This window comes from Polypterus senegalus, chromosome 4 (genome assembly GCF_016835505.1).
Source record: "Polypterus senegalus isolate Bchr_013 chromosome 4, ASM1683550v1, whole genome shotgun sequence".
In the NCBI taxonomy this organism is placed as follows: Eukaryota; Metazoa; Chordata; class Cladistia; order Polypteriformes; family Polypteridae; genus Polypterus; species Polypterus senegalus.
In genome coordinates, this window is record NC_053157.1 from 181,292,065 (window position 1) to 181,312,005 (window position 19,941).

The 19,941-nt window shown below is 36.6% G+C and overlaps 1 protein-coding gene across 1 annotated transcript in view; it reads right to left on the minus strand.

Moving 5' to 3' along the window:
- Nucleotides 1–19,941, minus strand: part of LOC120528774 — a 66,067-nt gene that overhangs the window by 20,620 nt on the left and 25,506 nt on the right. Inside the window, exon 4 of the mRNA XM_039752910.1 lies at nt 5,515–5,585. Coding sequence (XP_039608844.1) covers nt 5,515–5,585 — 71 coding nt within the window. The remainder of the gene's footprint in view (nt 1–5,514; nt 5,586–19,941) is intronic.

The window sequence follows — 19,941 nt, forward strand, 5'->3', positions numbered from 1 at the left end:
GGCTATGAAGAAAACGGACTGGACTGTTGCTCCGGGGTCCAAACTCCTCTTTTCAGATGAAAGTAAATTTAGCATTTCATTTGGAAATCAAGGACCCACAGCATGGAGGAAAAGTGGACAGGGGCAGAATCCAAGTTGCTTGAGGTCCAGTGTGAAGTTTCCACAGCCAGTGATGATTTGGGGAGCCATGTCATCTGCTGGTGTTAGTCCACTGTGTTCTATTAAGTCCAAAGTCAGTGAAGCCGTCTACCAGAAAATTTTAGAGCATTTCAAGCTTCCCTCTGGTGACAAGCTTTATTGAGATACTGATTTAATTTTCCAGCAGGACTTGGTACCTGACCACACTACCAAAAGTACCAATAACTGGTTTAATGACCATGGTTATCACTGTGCTTGATTAGACAGCAAACTCACCTGACCTGAACCCCAAAGAGACACTATCAAACCAACCTGAGGTTACATAACACCTCAGCAGTGTCACAGGCTGATCACCTCTATGCCACACCGTATTGATGCGGTAAATTATGCAAAAGGAGTCCGACAAAGTATTGAGTGAATATACTTTTCAGTAGGCCAACATTTCTGTATTAAAATCATTTTGTTTTATTGGTCTTATGTAATATTCTAATTTTCTAAGATTCTGAATTTTGAGTTTTCGTTACCTGTAGGCCATAATCAGCAAAATGAAAAGAAATAAATGCTTGAAATATATCGGTGTGTAATGAATCTATATATGAGTTTCATGTTTTGAACTGAATTACTGAAATAAATTTTTCGATGATATTCTAATTTATTGAGATGCACCTGTATACATAGTGTATACCTACAGTATATAAACACTGTCATAGTCACAGTAAATAGGTTGGATGAGTTTAAGGAACTCTTGGTCAGCTAAAGCAAATTTTCCTATTCTTCCCCCCATTGGAGATTAGAAACAAACTTCTCATTGCCACATCCAGGAGATACATAGTAACTGAGGTGCTACGGACTACCCAATAAATGCACCTCCTTAAACGCAAAGTTAACTCATCATAAAAATTAAAAAAATGCTCAGTAACGCTACCAGAAATGCCTCAGAGCGGAAACCACATTCACTACACTGAACAACATTAAATATCTGCCGTATGGTTTCCACTACTTACTAATTTAACTGTCCTCTAACTGTGATGGAAAAATGTATTGTAATTAATCCTGAATATAAGTCTTAACTTATATTATAACTTAAGGACACCTGACTATACACCATATGTTTCAAGTTGACAAAACTCAACACCAGGAATTTATTGACTGCCACTTATCACCATGACTCATGAAAGGCAGTAAAAGTTTATTTATTTAAATGAAAAAAAAAAAGCACAATCATGTACTTGACAGCTATACCTGTTCACCAGTAATATAGTACATTAAAAAAGGAAGATACTAAACATCACAGTTTGCAATGATTATAAAGTAATTTGGACAGAATAAAGAATGGAACTGCAATGCCCAGAATACATGTGTGTGTCAAGCATTAAACATTTCCGGTGAGATAAAATGTTTTAAACCCAAACACAAGAGCTTTTATTTAACTGATATGTTATTTAAATAATTGCTGGCTTCTATTTGTGTTCATGCCAATTATAAACCATAATAATGTATACAAAAAAGAAAAAAATTTTCAATTTTTGCCACATCAAATGTTGCATTTGCAGTAGACAATTTAGACCCAGGTTCCCAATGATGAATTTGGAGTTTGCAGAATTACAGTAGCTATTTCACACAGTAGTTCTTGGCATCTATTTTATTCATTTATAGTTAAGGTACACAGTCATAACAATGAGCATGCACATGAGCCACAGGATTCCTAAGTCAAGTAAAGCACATCAACTTTGCAGACAAAAAAAAATGAAAATGCAGCCTGATCGCTCATTGATATCTTCATTTTCAGAAGGCTTTTGATAGGGTACCACACAAACTAAAAGAAACCAGAACTCAGGGCATAGTCTGTAGGTGGATACAAAATTGGCTCAAACACAGGAAGCAAAGGATAATTGTAAGGCATGTTTTTTCAGGATCAGATGACGTTAAAAAAGATGTACCTCAGGGATCAGTGCCTGGGCAGCTGCTCTTTTTAATATACAATACATAAAACAATCTGGAGAAGAATTTAATCAACAAGCTAGTGAACCTTAAAAATTATCTTAAACTAGGTGGAAAGGCAAGTAATGTAGAATTGTCAGAATTGTTTCTGAGGGACTTGGACAGTATACAGGATTGGAAAACTTTGTGTCAGGTGAAATTTAATGTAAGTCAATGTAAAGTATTAAATGTATGAACTAAAAATGTTAGATTTGAATATACAATGGGAGTTCTGAAACATAGAACATAGTAGACTCATGACTAACTACATCTAGACAGTGTACAGAAGTGATCAATAAAGCTAATAGGATATTGAATTAAATATCCGTGTTTGGAGTATAAGTCAAAGAAGGTACTCTGTGCAGTTTTGGTCTCTGCATTACAAAAAAGGCTGCAGTGCCAAAGAAAGTTGGTTTGGAGCATGTATCTATACACTGCAGTGCTGTACACACCGCACAATGAACCACCTCCGGATCCCAGAGAAAAGCTAAGGTAAGTACAAAAAAAGAAAAATTGAAAGAGTTGAACCTTTTCAGCTTAAGCAAATGGAGACAAGTATATAAAAGATGCTAAATAAACAAAATGTATTAAATATGAAAAGAATAAGTACAGTAGATCACAGCTGTTACATTAAAATAAATTTTGCAATAAAACACAGGGATATAGCTGGAAACTTAACACTAGAATTCCAGAAGCCTACAAAAAAAACTCGTAATCCCGGCCCACCTTAAATCTCTTCGCACTTCTCCATCAACTTCTTTTGTTTTGTAAATGCATCAAACAGGACAAGCAGCAAGAAACCTGCTGTACCATCTCCTGCCTTGACAGAGCTCAGCTTGAGGACAAAAAGATCTCCCAGCTCAAGCCAAGGCTACTTATCTGCATGCAAGGTTCCAGGAGTTGTATAGTGTAAATACAGTATATATCATTATTTGGAATATATGCATTTCATGTGTGTTCCATGCCTACAAAGATCTGGGTAAGTGTAGGATGAAAGGAAATGCGAGAAATGCTGAACACATACCTAAAGCAGAAACTTTTTCCATGTTATACTAATAATGACGATAACTGTATAATGTGTGAAGACTTTGAGTCCAAATATCAAATAAACACTTGCACTTTTATGCTAGAATATAAAAAAAGAGAAAAAAAATGCATTTGATTTACATGTGGCTGTCAATGAGTTAAAAACTCAAGCTCAAATATAAATCGACAGGGAATTTACATGTATTCTTGAATGGTGCAGTGATAAGAACTGCTGCCTTATAACCCGAAGATCCCAGGTTCAAGACCGTACACTTGGTGTTGTGAGTAATGAGCTGCTATGATTATTATTACTACTTCTACGATATAATAAAAGCATACATTTGATTTCAGTACGTAGCACCCAGTGTAAAGTCAAGTTTGATACCGGTCACATGATATCATATCTTTGCTGGTAAAACAAACATTTCTGAACAGCAATCAGCCACAGTGCTGCTCTGGGGAAAATAATGGAGATAAATTCCATCAACTCAAAAGATGGAGAGCCAAGTTCGTTGTACCACGTGACCGTCACTGAGAGGATAAAACTGAATAATAAAATAACAAGTACGGTAATCCCTCCTCGATCACGGGGTTTGCGTTCCAGAACCCCCCGCGATAGATGAAAATCTGCAAAGTAGAAACCATATGTTAGTATGGTTATTTTTATATATTTTAAGCCCTTATAAACTCTCCCACACTGTTAACATTATTAGAGCCCTCTAGACATAAAATAACACCCTTTAGTCAAAAGTTTAAACTGTGCTCCATGACAAGACAGAGATGACAGTTCTTTCTCACAATTAAAAGAATGCAAACATATCTTCTCTTCAAAGGAGCGCTGTCAGGAGCAGAGAATGTTCGGAGAGAGAGAGAGAGATAAAAGCAAACAATCAAAAAATCAATAGGTGCTTTTAAGTATGCCGAAGCACCGCGATAAAGCGGCATTTTGTAGAGGAGCGTCCGTATCCTCTAGGCAAACAGCCTCTGTGCAAACACACCCTCTGCTCACACCCCCTCCATCAGGCGCAGAGAATGTCAGAGAGGGTGAGAGAGAAAAGCAAACAAGCACCGCACGGGAAGCATATCTTATATCATTGAGGAGTTTTAGTTAATATGTAATACATGCTCTGATTGGGTAGCTTCTAAGCCATCCACCAATCACGTCCCTTGTTTGAAATCAACTGGGCAAACAAACTGAGGAAGCATGTACCATAAATTAAAAGACCCATTGTCCACAGAAATCCGCGAACTAGCGAAAAATCTGTGATATATATTTAGATATGCTTACATTTAAAATCCGCGATAGAGTGATGCCGCGAAAGTCGAAGCGCGATATATCGAGGGATTACTGTACTAACTTTTACAAGTAGACAAAATTTACACCGGGTGTTTCAGACTGGAATCTAATTTTTGCTTTTATTATATTGTAGAACTACTACTACTACTATCAGCTCACTACTCAAAAACACGAAGCATCCAGTCTCGAACCCAGGATCTTCGGGTTATAAGGCAGCAGTTCTTACCTCAGCACCGTTGAAGAATACGTATAAATACCCTGTCAATTGACATTTGAGCTTGAGTTTTTAAACACATTGACAGCCACATGTAAATCAAATGCTTTTTTTCCTCTTTTGTTATAATCTAGAATAAAAGTGCAAGTGTTTATTTGATATTTGGACTAAAGTCCTCACACATAGCACACTTATCATCATTATTAGTATAACAAGGAAAATTTTTCTGCTTTAGGTATGTGTTCATCATTTCTTGCATTTCTTGCACTTCCTTTCATTCTACACTTACCCAGATCTTTGTAGACACAGAACATACACGAAATGCATGTATTCCAAATAACGATATACTGTATTATTTACCCTATACAACTCCAGGAACCTCACACACAGATAAGGACCGTTGGCTTGAGCTGGGCGAACTTTTTGTCCTCGAGATGGACTCTGTCAAAGCAGGGGATGGGGCAACAGGCTGCTTGCTGCTTGTCCTGATCAACACATTAACAAAACAAGAGACGCTGATGGTAGAGGTGCGAAGGCATCTAAAGTGGGTCAGGATTATAGGTTTTTTCGTAAGCTTCAGAAATTCTAGTACTAAGGGCAGATTTAACACAAATGTTAGAAAGTTTTTATTCACACAAAGAAAATGACGCATGTAAAAATTAACCTGTACTGTGGTGGACAATACACCTTTAGGGTCCTTAAAAATTTAACCTGGTGTTATTTTGGACTATCTAGGTGAACAGGCTGGACAACCTGCTTGGGCTGAATGGCCTGCTCGCGTCACAATATTTAGTGTTCAAGCATGTTGTTGCATTAACATATTTTCCATATACTGTACAACAAACACACAATAATTTACCTTCTCATTTAATAAAGGGAAGGGATTTGCTCTGGATGTATTTTCCCAAGGATGGCAAACATCGCTTTTGCCTAGAAGACAAAATAAATTAAACCAGAAATGGTATATTAAAACATGAATATAGGCACTGGCTCCTCACAACTCTGAAATGGATAAACAGGATGGAAATTAGATGGAAACACAACTTAAGTGGAGGGAAAAAAATAGCACATCACTTTACTTAAATATCTTGGTATTCATATTGTTTTTGTACATTTTTCAGAACTCTTTCAAATTAGTTTTAAAATGAATTAAAGTGAAGTCAAGGGATACATTTCAAATATTAAGAATTTGACTTTGGTAATAAAGAGAGAAAAGACTTCAACATTTTCAGATTTTCCAGAATAAGTTAGGTTAACTGTTTAAAAAATGTATAGATGAAATAAAATCCATTTCTCTACATTTAATCATGGTCAGAAAAATAAATTTTGGATTCCTATTATAAAATACAGATACAGTCATAATATTAGACTTTTTCAAAATAAAAAAGTACAAGAAAAATAAGGTAAACCAAAAATGATGGAATGAAGGCATGGTGGCATTTATCCAATAACTATTTAGGCATAGTATTAGAGGTTGGGCATAAGAGTATTTCATCATAATTGTAACACACAAAAAGTTATTATTCTTATCTTCTTATATCAGTAAGTAAAACACCTTTCCAGTTTTAGTGAAGAATTCTAAATGGAATATCTCAAAGAAATGTATTAACATACTTACTTGACTATGTACGTCCAATTTATAAGCATCTACTGTACAAGTGAAGACCCTATTATATATTTCAAGATTCAGATTACTTTTTTCCTGCTAAACCAAGCATTATTTCATTTTACATTAGCTGAAAATAAAAGCCTTTTTGTATAATTACATTCAAGGGAGAGTACTTTCAAAAAAATGCAGTAGAATGTAAAAAAACTGGCTCACTTGAGAAAAACAGTACACATGCAATAGTTTTGGTTGTGCCGAGAAGATGGACAATCATGCAAAAATTAAGCTAACTGCGTTTGAAAATGTTATGTTTTATAAACACGGTAAATCTCAGCAATAGTCGTGCATTTCTAAAGAACATTTCAATGTCCATAATTTATCATTTGAGGTTTTTTTTTTTCTCACTAACTTTTACCTTTTAACTTTGATGCAATTTTAAAAAATGTAAAAGAATAATTTCATTAATTACCTATCATATACATTCAATATACCAGACATCTGAAACTGCAACTTTAATTCTAATTTCAAAAACTTAAACTATTGCAGAGTGTATTGGCTTCAAATTACATCTATATACCACTAAAAATTTTGCCAAAACACATACAATAATTTTTGTCTGAATATTTTCCTATGTTTGTATTTTAAAACATCAAATGGCTGAGGTGCCCATTACAGTTGTAGGAAAACAGATTTGCAATTGGAATTTAAACTTGCATAGATCAGTTTATTTATGATATGTGCTAATTAAAGATGTCACAAAAACTAATACTTTTGTACTAATTTGGTACCAAAGGTCTGAAATGTTAATGGTACCAACTTTGTTACAGTATCAATAACACAGAGAAAGTAGGAACTGCGCTTATGAGTGACTGAAAGTAGACAAATTACTTTAGAATGCACAATAACATGAGCAAATTAAAACTTATATAAAATATCTCACAATTGTGACACTAGAGCATAGCATCAAATCAATTAGTAAAGAAAAACAGCATAAGTCATGTCCGGAAATTTATTGTGATTGCACAGTAAAATTTCAGTGTTCAAGTGCAGGAATCACTTTTTTTTTTTTTTCTTTTGAAAAAGAACAAAATATCACACACACGGTTGCATTATTGAAATTTTACACCATCTTAGAATTAGTTCAGAAACAGATGCATGCTTTGAAAGCAAAACAACATTACCCATTACAAGAGGTGTAATCATTTAATTTGCATTGTCACACATTTGTAAAAAGAGATGAAGACAATAAGATTAATCACTTTTAATAGTGTCCTGCACAATGCTGATAAACGAATGGAGGCTTCACATTAATTCTCTCATTGTGCACTTCTACAAATGTCCATCAGTTCAAGCATCCAGACAGTGACAAGAAATTCAATGTCACAGATCAAGGAGGGGAAACTCAACATATCCACAGTTACACGTATAGAACTGTGGAATGTGAGAGGACTGGCAATGCAAACAGCTGCAGGCTGTTAACATCGATGCAAGACTCAAACAAAGTGCCTGTCTGGCTTGTCTACACCTGTGATGACACGAGATGCTTCAAAATAAAATGTATAATGTTTCAAAGGACAACTGACATCTTCCTCTTGATACAACATGTCGTACCATGTTAAAAGAGACAAGTAATCGTTGAAACACGCAGTTAGCAGGACAAATAAAACAGCATACTCTGTTAAATACAAATCTGCAAACACTGAATTTGTGTCATTTGTTTGCATTTTGAAGTAAAAGCACACATGTATTTGAATGTTACATCAACAGGCAACAACAGTCTAATTTTCTAATTCTAGATATGTACATAGGCATAAGCAACAACAAAATGTGATCATTCACATAAACCTTGAAAAAGGAACACAAAGGCTGGAGTTCTGAAATAAAGGATTCATGTGAAACTGACAAGTCTGATTTCACACAATAAGCTTTAAAGTTGGGACAAATGTAAAAAGAGACTGATTGGGAAAATTGAAGCATCAAGAGTTTGATATTTAAAATTGCAATCAATTTGACTCATCCATTAAACATTACTCTTCAGTAGTATTTCTTTTAACCAAATAATGATGTAAATGTAAAACTTTACAATAGCAAATGACATGCACTTCACTGACAAACCAGACTTTAAAAGCATGTTACAAAAAAAGCTTTAAGAGCCTGTTTACATGGAAACATCCTAAAATTATCTTGGAATTTACTAATTTACTAATTCAGCAGTACATATATAATAAAGTTTGAATTTTTATATTTAGTATGTATTTAAAGTAGTATTTTTAGTTACTGTACATACAATTTAAGAATAAATTTAGAATGTGCACATGCTAAAATAAATCAGGTAGTTTATGGATGATACCATTATTATAAACCGTATGCAAAAATCCCCCAAGAATATAAACCCAATTTGATTTTACACTGTGAGGATCCTCACCGCTGTATTTTGATATTTATGAATGCAAATACTTGTTTATTTAAATGATACATGAATAACTACTTGATAGATATCCCAGTATTTTAAAGCTGTTGTTACCGTTAGTATTTATATACTTTATATTGTACTACAGAAAAGGCATTGTTCACATAATGGAAGTATAATAAAAAGTCAGCAAATGGGAGTTTTGTGTTTACCGTGGTGTCAAAAGATATTGGGTAATGTAAAATTTCACTGGTTCTGGTACTGAATACAATACTTCTGGTACTGTGACATCACTAGTGCTAATAAAATAATTCACCAATGCACATATCAATCATTAGAATTACCATTTTTGAAATTTTCCAATGTTGAGTAGCAATCAAGATTTTCCAAAGACCATTTCCTCCCCTTGTGGTGACATTTTAATACTGACACTCTAAAAACACATTTAATTTGCAAATTAAAGAGTTAAATAAAAAAGGAAAAAAACAATCAGCTTTCCCCAAAGGTGACACAATGTGCACTTACTAAACAATGAGGTATATAAAAGGCACTTACAGATCTTCTAAACTTTCACTATAAAATACATTTATGCTTTACTTAAAGCAAATATTGAGAATTTCAGTAGGTCAGAAAAATTAACATACATTAAATCAGTTCATAACTAGGTTATTTTTTGCAGTTTTCTCTTTTTCAGTACTTTACAATGTGTGAGCTTTACTATGGTAATCACAGACGATGGTGTGAGGTAACAAAATATGGAACTCTGAACAGAAAATATTTATTTCCATTGAACTTTTTAAACAATGAAGACACATACACAAACCAGGAACCAAAAGTATTGTGACCCTAAACATAAAGCATTGTCCAATTATACTTTCTCTAATCTTTCAATGAGAAGTTAAGCAAAATGACACCTTTTATTGACTAACTGAACTGATTACTGATGTGCAAGCTGTTGAGGGAAATGAGGCCCCTTTTCAGGCAGGTTGCTGCCTCAAAAGCTTGCACATTGTATTTGGCGAATAGAAGGTGTCATTTTGCTTGACTTCTCATTTGATCCATAATGGCAAACATAGTGCAACATCCTTTAATCTTTCATCAAATCTCATACCTTGCAGTCCTAAAATCAGTGTTTTCTATATGTTCTCAAAATCAGCTATATATTATTTTATTTATTTTTTAAGATAGAGACCAAAGCTACACAAAGTACTCCAGATCAGGACTTAAGTGCAGTATATAGCTTAATAATAACCTCCCTTGGCCTGTTCTCCACACACAAAGTTCTATTAGCCTCCTTAAGGGATGCCTTTCCTATTAAGTATTTAAATCAAACATATCTACTTCTTATACATATCGTACATTTATTTACATTATATTTCATCTACCACAAATCTGTTGATGAACATATTCTGTCAAAGACCATTGCAATGCTTCATCTCATTCTGTATCATCTGCTGTTCCACCTAGTTTAACATCTCTAAACTTAATCAGCTTTTTATTTATATTACTACCAACATCATTTTTATATGTCAAAAAAGCAGCAGCCCCAAGAAAATATGCTGTATTTGTGTCTTACATGCATTTGAAAGTAAATGTCACTTGCAAGTGCTATTACAACTGTACCATCCTTTGTTTTAATCTCACACCAAGCAGCGCTCTAAGCATTATGCCATACCTATGACATTATATTCAAGCTGCAATTTCTTTCAATCTAATGTTCCTGGCACATATGTATATACACGTATCCTGTAGAAATATTTCTGTACTTCTCTCACAGCTGTCCTTTCTATTTTATCCTCAAATCTACCTTTCACTCAACCTTTTCCCCTGTCGTTTTTTCTCTCTCTACAATCTAGCAGAGGTCATTCTCTCTAGGCACAATTACTTTCAAGTTGATTCAAGCCTCTTGAGGGAATACTGAAATGATTTTTTTTCATCTCTTCCCTTCTAGAATACGCTTCTTCTCAATCCTACTCATCTTAAAATGTCAGAAGTGTATAACTGACATACTTAATGGCAGTTTATGGTGCAGTTAACCCGGGGACAGGTGTCCTGTGATTCCTTATCACCACTATCTTTCTTAAATCGTTTCTTCTTCTGGGTTTGCTGTTTGGGTTGCAGTCCTCTCCATGGTGTATCCAGGTATCATCAGCCTACACGTGTTAAACCTAACTGTCCAGGACTGTAATAAGGGTGGGTGAAATGGATGGATACAGAGTGACTTATTTTCTTTTCAGCCTTTCAGTTGTCGAGCGTTTGGGATTTATTACTGCATATTCAATTTTATGAATGCTGCATTTTTTTTCTTGCTAATCTTTAACAAATAGCTTGGTCACAAGAAATTAATGTTATACATCATATTACTGAAAATATGTTTAAAAAAATCTTTTTGTTTCAATAATAATTTTTCACAGGTATATGAACTGTTCTGATAAAGTTAGTAAGGAGTGATCTAGCTGGGTCTTCAAAACAAGAGAATTCACTTGAAAAGCATGTACCTATTCAAATTATTTTTGAATTCAGAGATATTATGAACAAAAAGGCCTTAGGAAATTCTAAGAATAAACATAATAACTCACAAGATGAATAAGGATCTGTGGTATTGTTTAATTACAAACCCAGCCACAGGGGATGCAAAAACCAGTGTGTTTCTTCGTGCCAGTCCCAAGCCCAAATAAATGGGGAGGGTTGCATCAGGAAGGGCATCCGGTGTACAATTTTGCCAGATCAACATGCAAATAACAATACAGATTTCCATACCGGATCGGTCGAGTCCCGGATTATCAGCGACCACCACCAGTACTGTTAGCCAAAAGGATGCTGGCGGAAATTGGGCTACTACTGGCCGAAGAAGGAGAACAGAGGGGAGATGCGTCCAGAGGAAAGAAGAAAGGTAAAGGGTAGGAACTTTGAATGTTGGCAGTATGACTGGTAAGGTGAGAGAGTTAGCCGATTTGATGGAGAGAAGGAAGGTTAATATATTGTGCATGCAAGAGACTAAATGGAAGGGGAGTAAGGCCAGGTGGATCGGAGGTGGATTCAAATTGTTCTATCATGGTGTGGATGGGAGGAGAAATGGGGTAGGGGTTATTCTGAAGTAACAGTATGTCAAAGAGTGTTTTGGAAGTAAAAAGAGTGTCAGATAGAATAATGATTATGAAGCTGGAAATTGAAGATGTGATGATGAATGTTGTTAGTGCAATGGATGAAAAAGATTTGGAGGAAGTGATGGACAAGTGTACCCAAGGGGCAGAAAGTTTCAATTGGAGCGGATTTCAATGGACATGTTGGTGAAGGGAACAGAAGAGACAAGGAGGTGATGGGTAGGTATGGTGTCAAGGAAAGGAACGAAGGTGGTCAGATGATAGTGCATTTTGCAAAAAGAATGGGCATGTCTGTAGTGAATACATATTTCAAGAAGAGGGAGAAACATAGAGTGATATACAAGAGTGGAGGAAGATGCACACAGGTAGATTACATCCTATGCAGAAGAGTCAATCTAAAGGAGACTTGAGACTACAAAGTGGTACCTGGGGAAAGTGTAGTTAGACAGCATAGAATGGCGGTCTGTAGGATGACGGAGATCAAGAAGAGGAAGAGAGTGAGAGCACAGCCTAGGATCAAATGGTGCAAGCTGAAAAAGGAAGACTGCAAGGATGAGTTTAGGGATGAGGTAAGACAGGCACTGGGTGGAAATGAAGAGTTACCAGACAGCTGGGCAACTACAGCAGAAGTAGCAAGGGTGACAGTAGTGCTGGGCGGTATACAGGTTCATACTAAAAACAATTTTTTATTTTTGTTATGATATGGATTTTTCTTATACCGTAACACCAGTTCAAATAGCCTAAACAACGTTCAGAACGTGGCGCAGCGGGAAACTGTATAAGGGGGGGACATTTTTCACTGCTGCACCGCTAAAGACACATGCAACGGAGTACATGCAATAGTGGAGGTATTGAGCGATGAAAATAGACAGAGAACATTCCGAAACTGAAGCAGACAATAAAGTTGAACATAATGACACAGAAGAACTTTTGCCGAAAAAAGGAGCAGTGTCTGTTGTCTGGATATACTTTGGTTTTAAAAAGGTCAGATGTGGACCATTATGTTCAAATGTGTGAATACTGTTTCGATACTACTGGATAATACTGTAAGCCAAGTTGTACTTGTTTTATTTTTTTTTTTCAATTCTGTGTAATAGTGTGATGACATGTTAATTTTATTCTCGACATTTCCACTGTAATCGCAATGCTTTCATGTTTTCTTGTGTAAAAATGACTAAACAATGAAACCTTAAACTTTATGACGAGAATAAAGTAGACATGCTGACTTTATTCTCATAATTTGTCATTAAAGTAGAACATTGTAAACTAAACTTCATCTTAAAATGAATATTTATTAGATTTTCTCAAACCCCGTCATAAGTTATGTAGCACATTAAATGCTTTGTGTTAAGTGTTTCCCAAGCCATGTTAATAACTGCATGCTTCTTAAACTGGCTTCTAAAACTGAGGCGGCGCTGGCAGCGATCATCATACAGAATACATTAATTTCATTATATGCCTGCTCCCTGAACATTTAGAATGCTAAGATAAATACTTGATATCATTTTCATGATGAAATGCATTAAAGCATGTATTAATCATGTGGGGGCACATTGGCATGGAGGTTGCACTGCTGCCTCGCAGCAAAGGGGGTCCCAGGTGTTCCCAGCCTTGAATTTGCATATTTTTCTGGTGGGTTTACTCGGCGTGCTTCAGTTCTGGGATGGGCGCAACCCTGAATGGATGGCATAATTAAACATGTTTGTTTAACGAAGATTTTTTTTTTAAGTTCTGAACACTCTGTGGACTAAGTTTATAACTAGTTTTAATTTTACAAAGACGTTTTTTGTGTGGTGACTGGTTATGTGAAAAGAAAAAGGAAGGATAGAAACTAGGGGTTTGGTACGTCAGATAGAGACAGCATGCATGCAATAAAGAAAGCCCACTCAGAAGAACATCCATTGATTTCAGTGTTTGTGTCTCCGACCACCAGATCACAAACCCAACATTTACACAATATTTAAGTTAAACCTCTGCGATACTCATTCATACATCCAGTTTTTTATAGCCTCATCACATCTGCCATAAAGTTCTCTACAGTGAATGTACAACTGGGACCCCTTATTGTGAGGGAGCAGCACTACCGCCTCACTACCGTGCATGTTTAATACCTGCTTTAATGCATTTCATCATGAAAATTATATCAAGTATTTATCTTAGCATTCTAAATTTTCAGAGAGCAGGAATATCATGAACTGAACGTATTCTGTGCGGCAATCCCTGCCTGCACCTCCTCTTAGTGCGGAGGAAGTCAGTTTGAGAAGCACGTAGTGATTAACAACTGGGTCGGGGAATACTTAACACAAAGCATTTAATGTGCTATATTACCTTATGACGGGGTTTGAGAAAAGCTAGTAAATTAAACATTGATTTTAGGATGAAGTTTAGTTTACGACATTCTACTTTAATGACAAAATAAACTATGAGAATAAAGTGGAAATGTCGACTTTAATCTCAAAATAAGCGTCAAGATTAAAGTGAAAATGTTGAGAATAAAGTCAAAATGTCGACTTTATTCTCGACATATAGTTTTTTTTTTTTCTTTCTTTACTGTGGCCCTAATACGCTTCCGTAGGGCTATACAACAAATACCATTATAAATGCAAGTTTCAGTTTTATTATTTATGTATATAGCATAGATTGAAGCAAGGTCCATATTATTACAATATGCCTTAATGATGGTTCAGTTGGTAAAGATGTCTCACCAAGTTGCACTTGTTTTATTTTTATTTGGGGAATATTGTGTAATGCACCTGGGCTTGAAGTCTTGAAGTAATGGTATTATTACTGGAAGTTGCACTATTATTTATTATTATTTTAAATATTATGCAGTTTAATGATGGTAAAGTTGTTTAAAAAGTCACTTTAATGTGTCAGTGGACAGAGATTGTTAACATTAACAGAAAGTGTAGTTGGTTTACAAAAAATATTCACTATTTATTCCTTTTCTAAGACATGTTCAGTGCAATACAACTTTTGACAAGCACCTCTGAATATTTTACTAAGTCTAAATGCCTCTTTGGATGGTTGAAAATATGTTTGTCAAAATTTTAGCTTAAGATGTTTACAAAATTTGTTCAATAAAAAGGTTCAATATTTTGACTGCAACTATTATGCAATGTGATTCCTTCTCTTCATTAGTGCCAACCCCTTAAAAACTATCACTTTTTTGGGCCATGCAAACCTGTATTAATACAGTACTTGTGTGCATATTAAATATTTTTTGTACAAAGAACAGGACAGTGAAATAGGTTATTCTTAGCCAATCTTCTGAAGTAATTGCAGTGCAAAATGTGGTTAACATCCACTCATGCATGGGAGAAAAAAAAACTATTGAATACCATGAAACCGGTATAATTTTGAAAAATACCGTGAGATAGAATTTTGGTCATACCGCCCAGCACTAGGGAGCTTGGCGAGACATCTGGACAGAGGAAGGAGGAAAAGGAAACCTGATGTTGGAATAAGAAAGTACAGGAGAGTATACAGAGGACGAGGATGACGAAGAAGTAGTAGGATAGTCCAATAGATGCAGCAGTAGACAAGAGTACAAGGAGATAAGGCGCAAGGTGAACAGAGAGGTGTCAAAGGCTAAAGAAAAGGAATATGATGAGTTTATGAGAGGTTGGATACTAAGGAGAGAGAAAAGGAAGTGCATCAATTGGCTTGACAGATGGACTGAGCTGGGAAGGATGTGCGGCAGGTTACGGCAGGTTAAAGTAATAAAGGATAAAGATGGAAACATACTCATAAGCGAGAAGGGTGTGTTGAGAAGATGTAAAGAGTACTTCGAGAGGCTAATGAAGAGAAAGACAGAGAGAAGGATGGAGGATGTGGTGATAGTGAATCAGGAAGTGCAACGGATTAGCAAGAAGGAAGTATGGAGAGCTATGAAGAGGAAGAAGAATGGAAAGGCCATTGGTCCAGATGACATAGCTGTGGAAGCATGGAGGTGTTTAGGAGAGATGGCATTGGATATTTTAACCAGATTGTTTAAAGGAATCTTGGAAAGTGAGAAGATGCCTGAGGAGTGGAGAAGAAGTGTACTGGTACCGATTTTTAAGAATAAGGGGGATGTGCAGAGCTGTAGTAACTACAGGGGGATAAAATTGATGAGCCACTGCATGAAGTTATGGGAAACAGTAGTGGAAGGTAGATTAAGAAGGAAAGTGATGATTAGTGAGCAGCACTATGATGACATGCAAAGAAAGAGCACAACAGATGCAATGTTTGCTCTGAGAGTGTTGGTGGAGAAGTATAGAGAAGGCCAGAAGGAGTTGCATTGTGTCTTTGTGGACCTGGAAAAAGCATATGACAAGGTGCCTCGAGAGGAGCTTTGGTATTGTATGAGGAAGTCGGGAGTGGCAGAGAAGTATGCAAGAGTTATACATGATATGTACGAAGGAAGCGTGACAGTGGTGGGGTCTGTGGTAGGAGTGACGGATACATTCAATGTGGAGGTGGGTGTTCATTAAGGATCGGCTCTGATCCCTTTCTTATTTGCAATGCTGATGGACAGGTTGACAGATGAGATTAGACAGGAGTCCCCGTGGACTATGAAGTTAGCTGATAACATTGTGATCTCTAGCGAGAGAAGGCAGAAAGTTGAGGAGACCTTGGAGAGGTGGAGATATGCTCTAGAGATGAGAGGAATGAAGGTCAGTAGGAACAAGACAGAATACGTGTGTGAATGAGAGGAAGGTCAGAGGAATGGTGAGGATGCAAGGAGTAGAGTTGGTGAAGGTAGATGAGCTTAAAATACTTTGGATCAACAGTTCAGAGTAACAGGGATTGTAGAAAAGAGGTGAAAGAGTGCAGGCAGGGTGGAATTGGTGGAGAAAAGTGTCAGGAGTATTTTGTGACAAACAGCAAGAGTGAAAGGGAAGATCTACAGGACGGTAAGGGAGACCAGCTATGTTATATGGATTGAAGACAGTGGTACTAATCAGAGAGCAGGAGACGGAGCTGTAGGTGGCAGTTAAAGATGCCAAGATTTGCACTGGGTGTGACGAGGATGGACAGGATTAGAAATTATTACATTAGAGGGTCGGCTCAGGTTGGACAGTTGGGAGTCAAAGGCAGAGAGGTGAGATTACATTGGTTTGGACATGTGCAGAGGAGAGATGCTGGGTATATTGGGAAAAGGATGTTAAAGATAATGCTGGTTTATGGTTGTGGTGAGAGAGGACATGCAGGTGATGGGTGTGACTGAGCAACATGCAGAGGACAGGATGACATGGAATAAGATGATCCGCTGGGGCAAACCCTAACGGGAGCAGCTGGAAGAAGAAGGTGGTGTTGTTAAATTACAGCCATGTTGTATTCCCTGGTTTATGTTAATTTGCTGTTTAATTGTAGTTTTTGTAATTTTAAAAAGTCATATTTTCTAATTTTGTTGGGGCTGGCTTGAAGATGAAATCCTTGAAGAGTTCAGATTTATAAAGGTTCTCTACCTTCCACCCAACACCACCCCTATCCTGCAGTCCATAGACCAGCAGGTCATTTCTAATTTCAAAAAGCTCTTCACCAACCACCTGTTCCGCCGTGGCTTTGAGGTGAAGGAGAGCACAAACCTCACCCTTTGAGAGTTCTGGAAGGACCACTATAACATTGTGATATGCCTCAGAATTATTGATTTAGCCTGGCAGGGTGTTACAAAGAGGACCTTGACCTCTGCGTGGAAGAAGCTGTGGCCTGAGGTTGTGTATGAAACGGACTTTGAAAGACTTGAACCCGAAGCTGCAGTGGCGGAAGACATTGTATTCCTCGGCAAGTCCATGGGCCTGGAAATGCATGAAGGTGACATCAACGGGCTCATCGAGGAACACTATGAGGAACTGACAACAGAGGAGCTAAAGGAGCTATTTAATGACACTTGCATAACGCATTTTAGAAACATTCTAAAAGGAAGGATGAAACAGACCTCATTGGACAGGTTTTTATCAAAAACCCCTGCAAATGAAAGTGATGAAGGTGCGGTGAAAAGGGCAAAAATCAGCAAATAACATTCAGTTATTCAGTTCAGCCTTTCTCCACCACCTCCGTCAGCATCTTCAACTCGTCTGATCTCCAAGGTAAATGCTGTACATTATACTGTACTTAATAAAAACAGTTTATTGTAGTACATTCTATTGTATTGTGTTTTTATATAATATTCATTACTTATTAGTACATTTTTCTTATTTAAAAAAATGTAACAAAAAAATTCTGGTGTTTTTTGGGGGTCCGGAACGGATTAATGGCATTTCAATTCATTTCAATAGGGAAAATTGATTTCAGTTAAGAGTAGTTTGACTCAGTCACAGAATGAATTAAACTCGTATCTCAAGATACCAATGTATATGCTGTTTCTTTTGTTATTTCTGCATTTGTGGATTTTTTTTTTGTTTAAGTGTTTGTTTTTCACTTACTGGATAATATATTAGGACTTTTGTCTTTGTATTGCCTTTTAGGCAATGCTATTCAATATTTCAGAAAGTTTTTTTTGGTGAAATGTGTCTATACAAACCAGAGCTTGTTTTTCACCTTTGTAAGGCATTCTAAGTACATTTTGGGACATTTCTAGTATTTTTAAACTTTTGAAACCAATCACTGTAGGCTAAAGTAAGCAAGTAGGGTATTGCGGTTAGGCTGCCTTACTTGAATACTTTTCTGGGCAGGTTACGTAGGACCCTGGGCCTTGCACTTGGGTCTTATTTAAGAGGCCTCACACCCTTTTTGCTAAGTCTGTGACTCCACATCATAACAGATATGGGTTTATAGGGTTATTATTATCACATGTAATAAGTACCGTGCAGTGAAATTATTACTTGCATGTGCCAATCAACATGCAACACATTGCCAATCTCCTACAGCACAATAAGTATAACTAACTTAACCTCACAAGTCTGTCTCTCACCTGAAAAAGTTCACAACATAAAAACCTAGAAGCCTAATAAAAGTATTAGTAAATAAAACACAGTGCACACAAGTATAAAGTGTTAAAGTACAAGTTTGGTTAAGTCAAACTTATTTCATTCAGCGGGTTAGGAAATGGATGGATGGATATTTCATCCATAAACAAAGCTGACAGTGCTGTTGCACCACAAGATTCAAATTTGCATTTGGCTAATATAGAGCACTACATCAGTCTTTAAAGATAGCTAGTGGTTCAATAGCAACCACAAAAACCACTGGCATTAATTGATACCCAAATGTATCTTATTTAAATTGAGGCTTCTGAAAAAGTATAAGGAAACTTAATCACTGTAGATATACTGGGACCAAATGAAATTAGTATAATATTCGAAAATGATATACCCATACAACTTTTATGAAATGATGTTTCTGTAGTCAAACATAGTTGGACCTCTGAAAATCAGATTCTGAAGGGGGGTATATTATATTGAAGAAGTGCAAACACTAACTACAAACCGGATTCCAAAAAAGTTGGGACACTAAACAAATTGTGAATAACAACTGAATGCAATGATGTGGAGATGGCAAATGTCAATATTTTATTTGTAATAGAATGTAGATGACAGATCAAACGTTTAATCCGAGTAAATGTATCATTTTAAAGGAAAAATATGTTGATTCAAAATTTCACGGTGTCAACAAATCCCAAAAAAGTTGGGACAAGTAGCAATAAGAGGCTGGAAAAAGTAAATTTGAGCATAACGAAGAGCTGGAAGACCAATAAACACTAATTAGGTCAATTGGCAACATGATTGGGTATAAAAAGAGCTTCTCAGAATGGCAGTGTCTCTCAGAAGCCAAGATGGGTAGAGGATCACCAATTCCCACAATGTTGCGCAGAAAGATAGTGGAACAATATCAGAAAGGTGTTACCCAGCGAAAAATTGCAAAGAATTTGCATCTATCATCATCAACTGTGCATAACATCATCCGAAGATTCAGAGAATCTGGAACAATCTCTCACCATCAATGCAGCGTAAGGGTCAAGGCCGTTTTCAAAACCATAATCGGCCACCCGGAACGCTTTCAGTGGCAGCGGTCGAGTGGCGTCCCTCGGTCCCCATCCTGGCGCCATATCTGAAGGGACCAATAAAATATTAGCGCATGTTTTTATTCACGATGGCCTATTATGACCTCCCTGAGGAGGAGGCCGCTAATTACGACCTCCTCAAGCCCGAAATACTGGCCCGCTACGGCATTAGCCCGGCC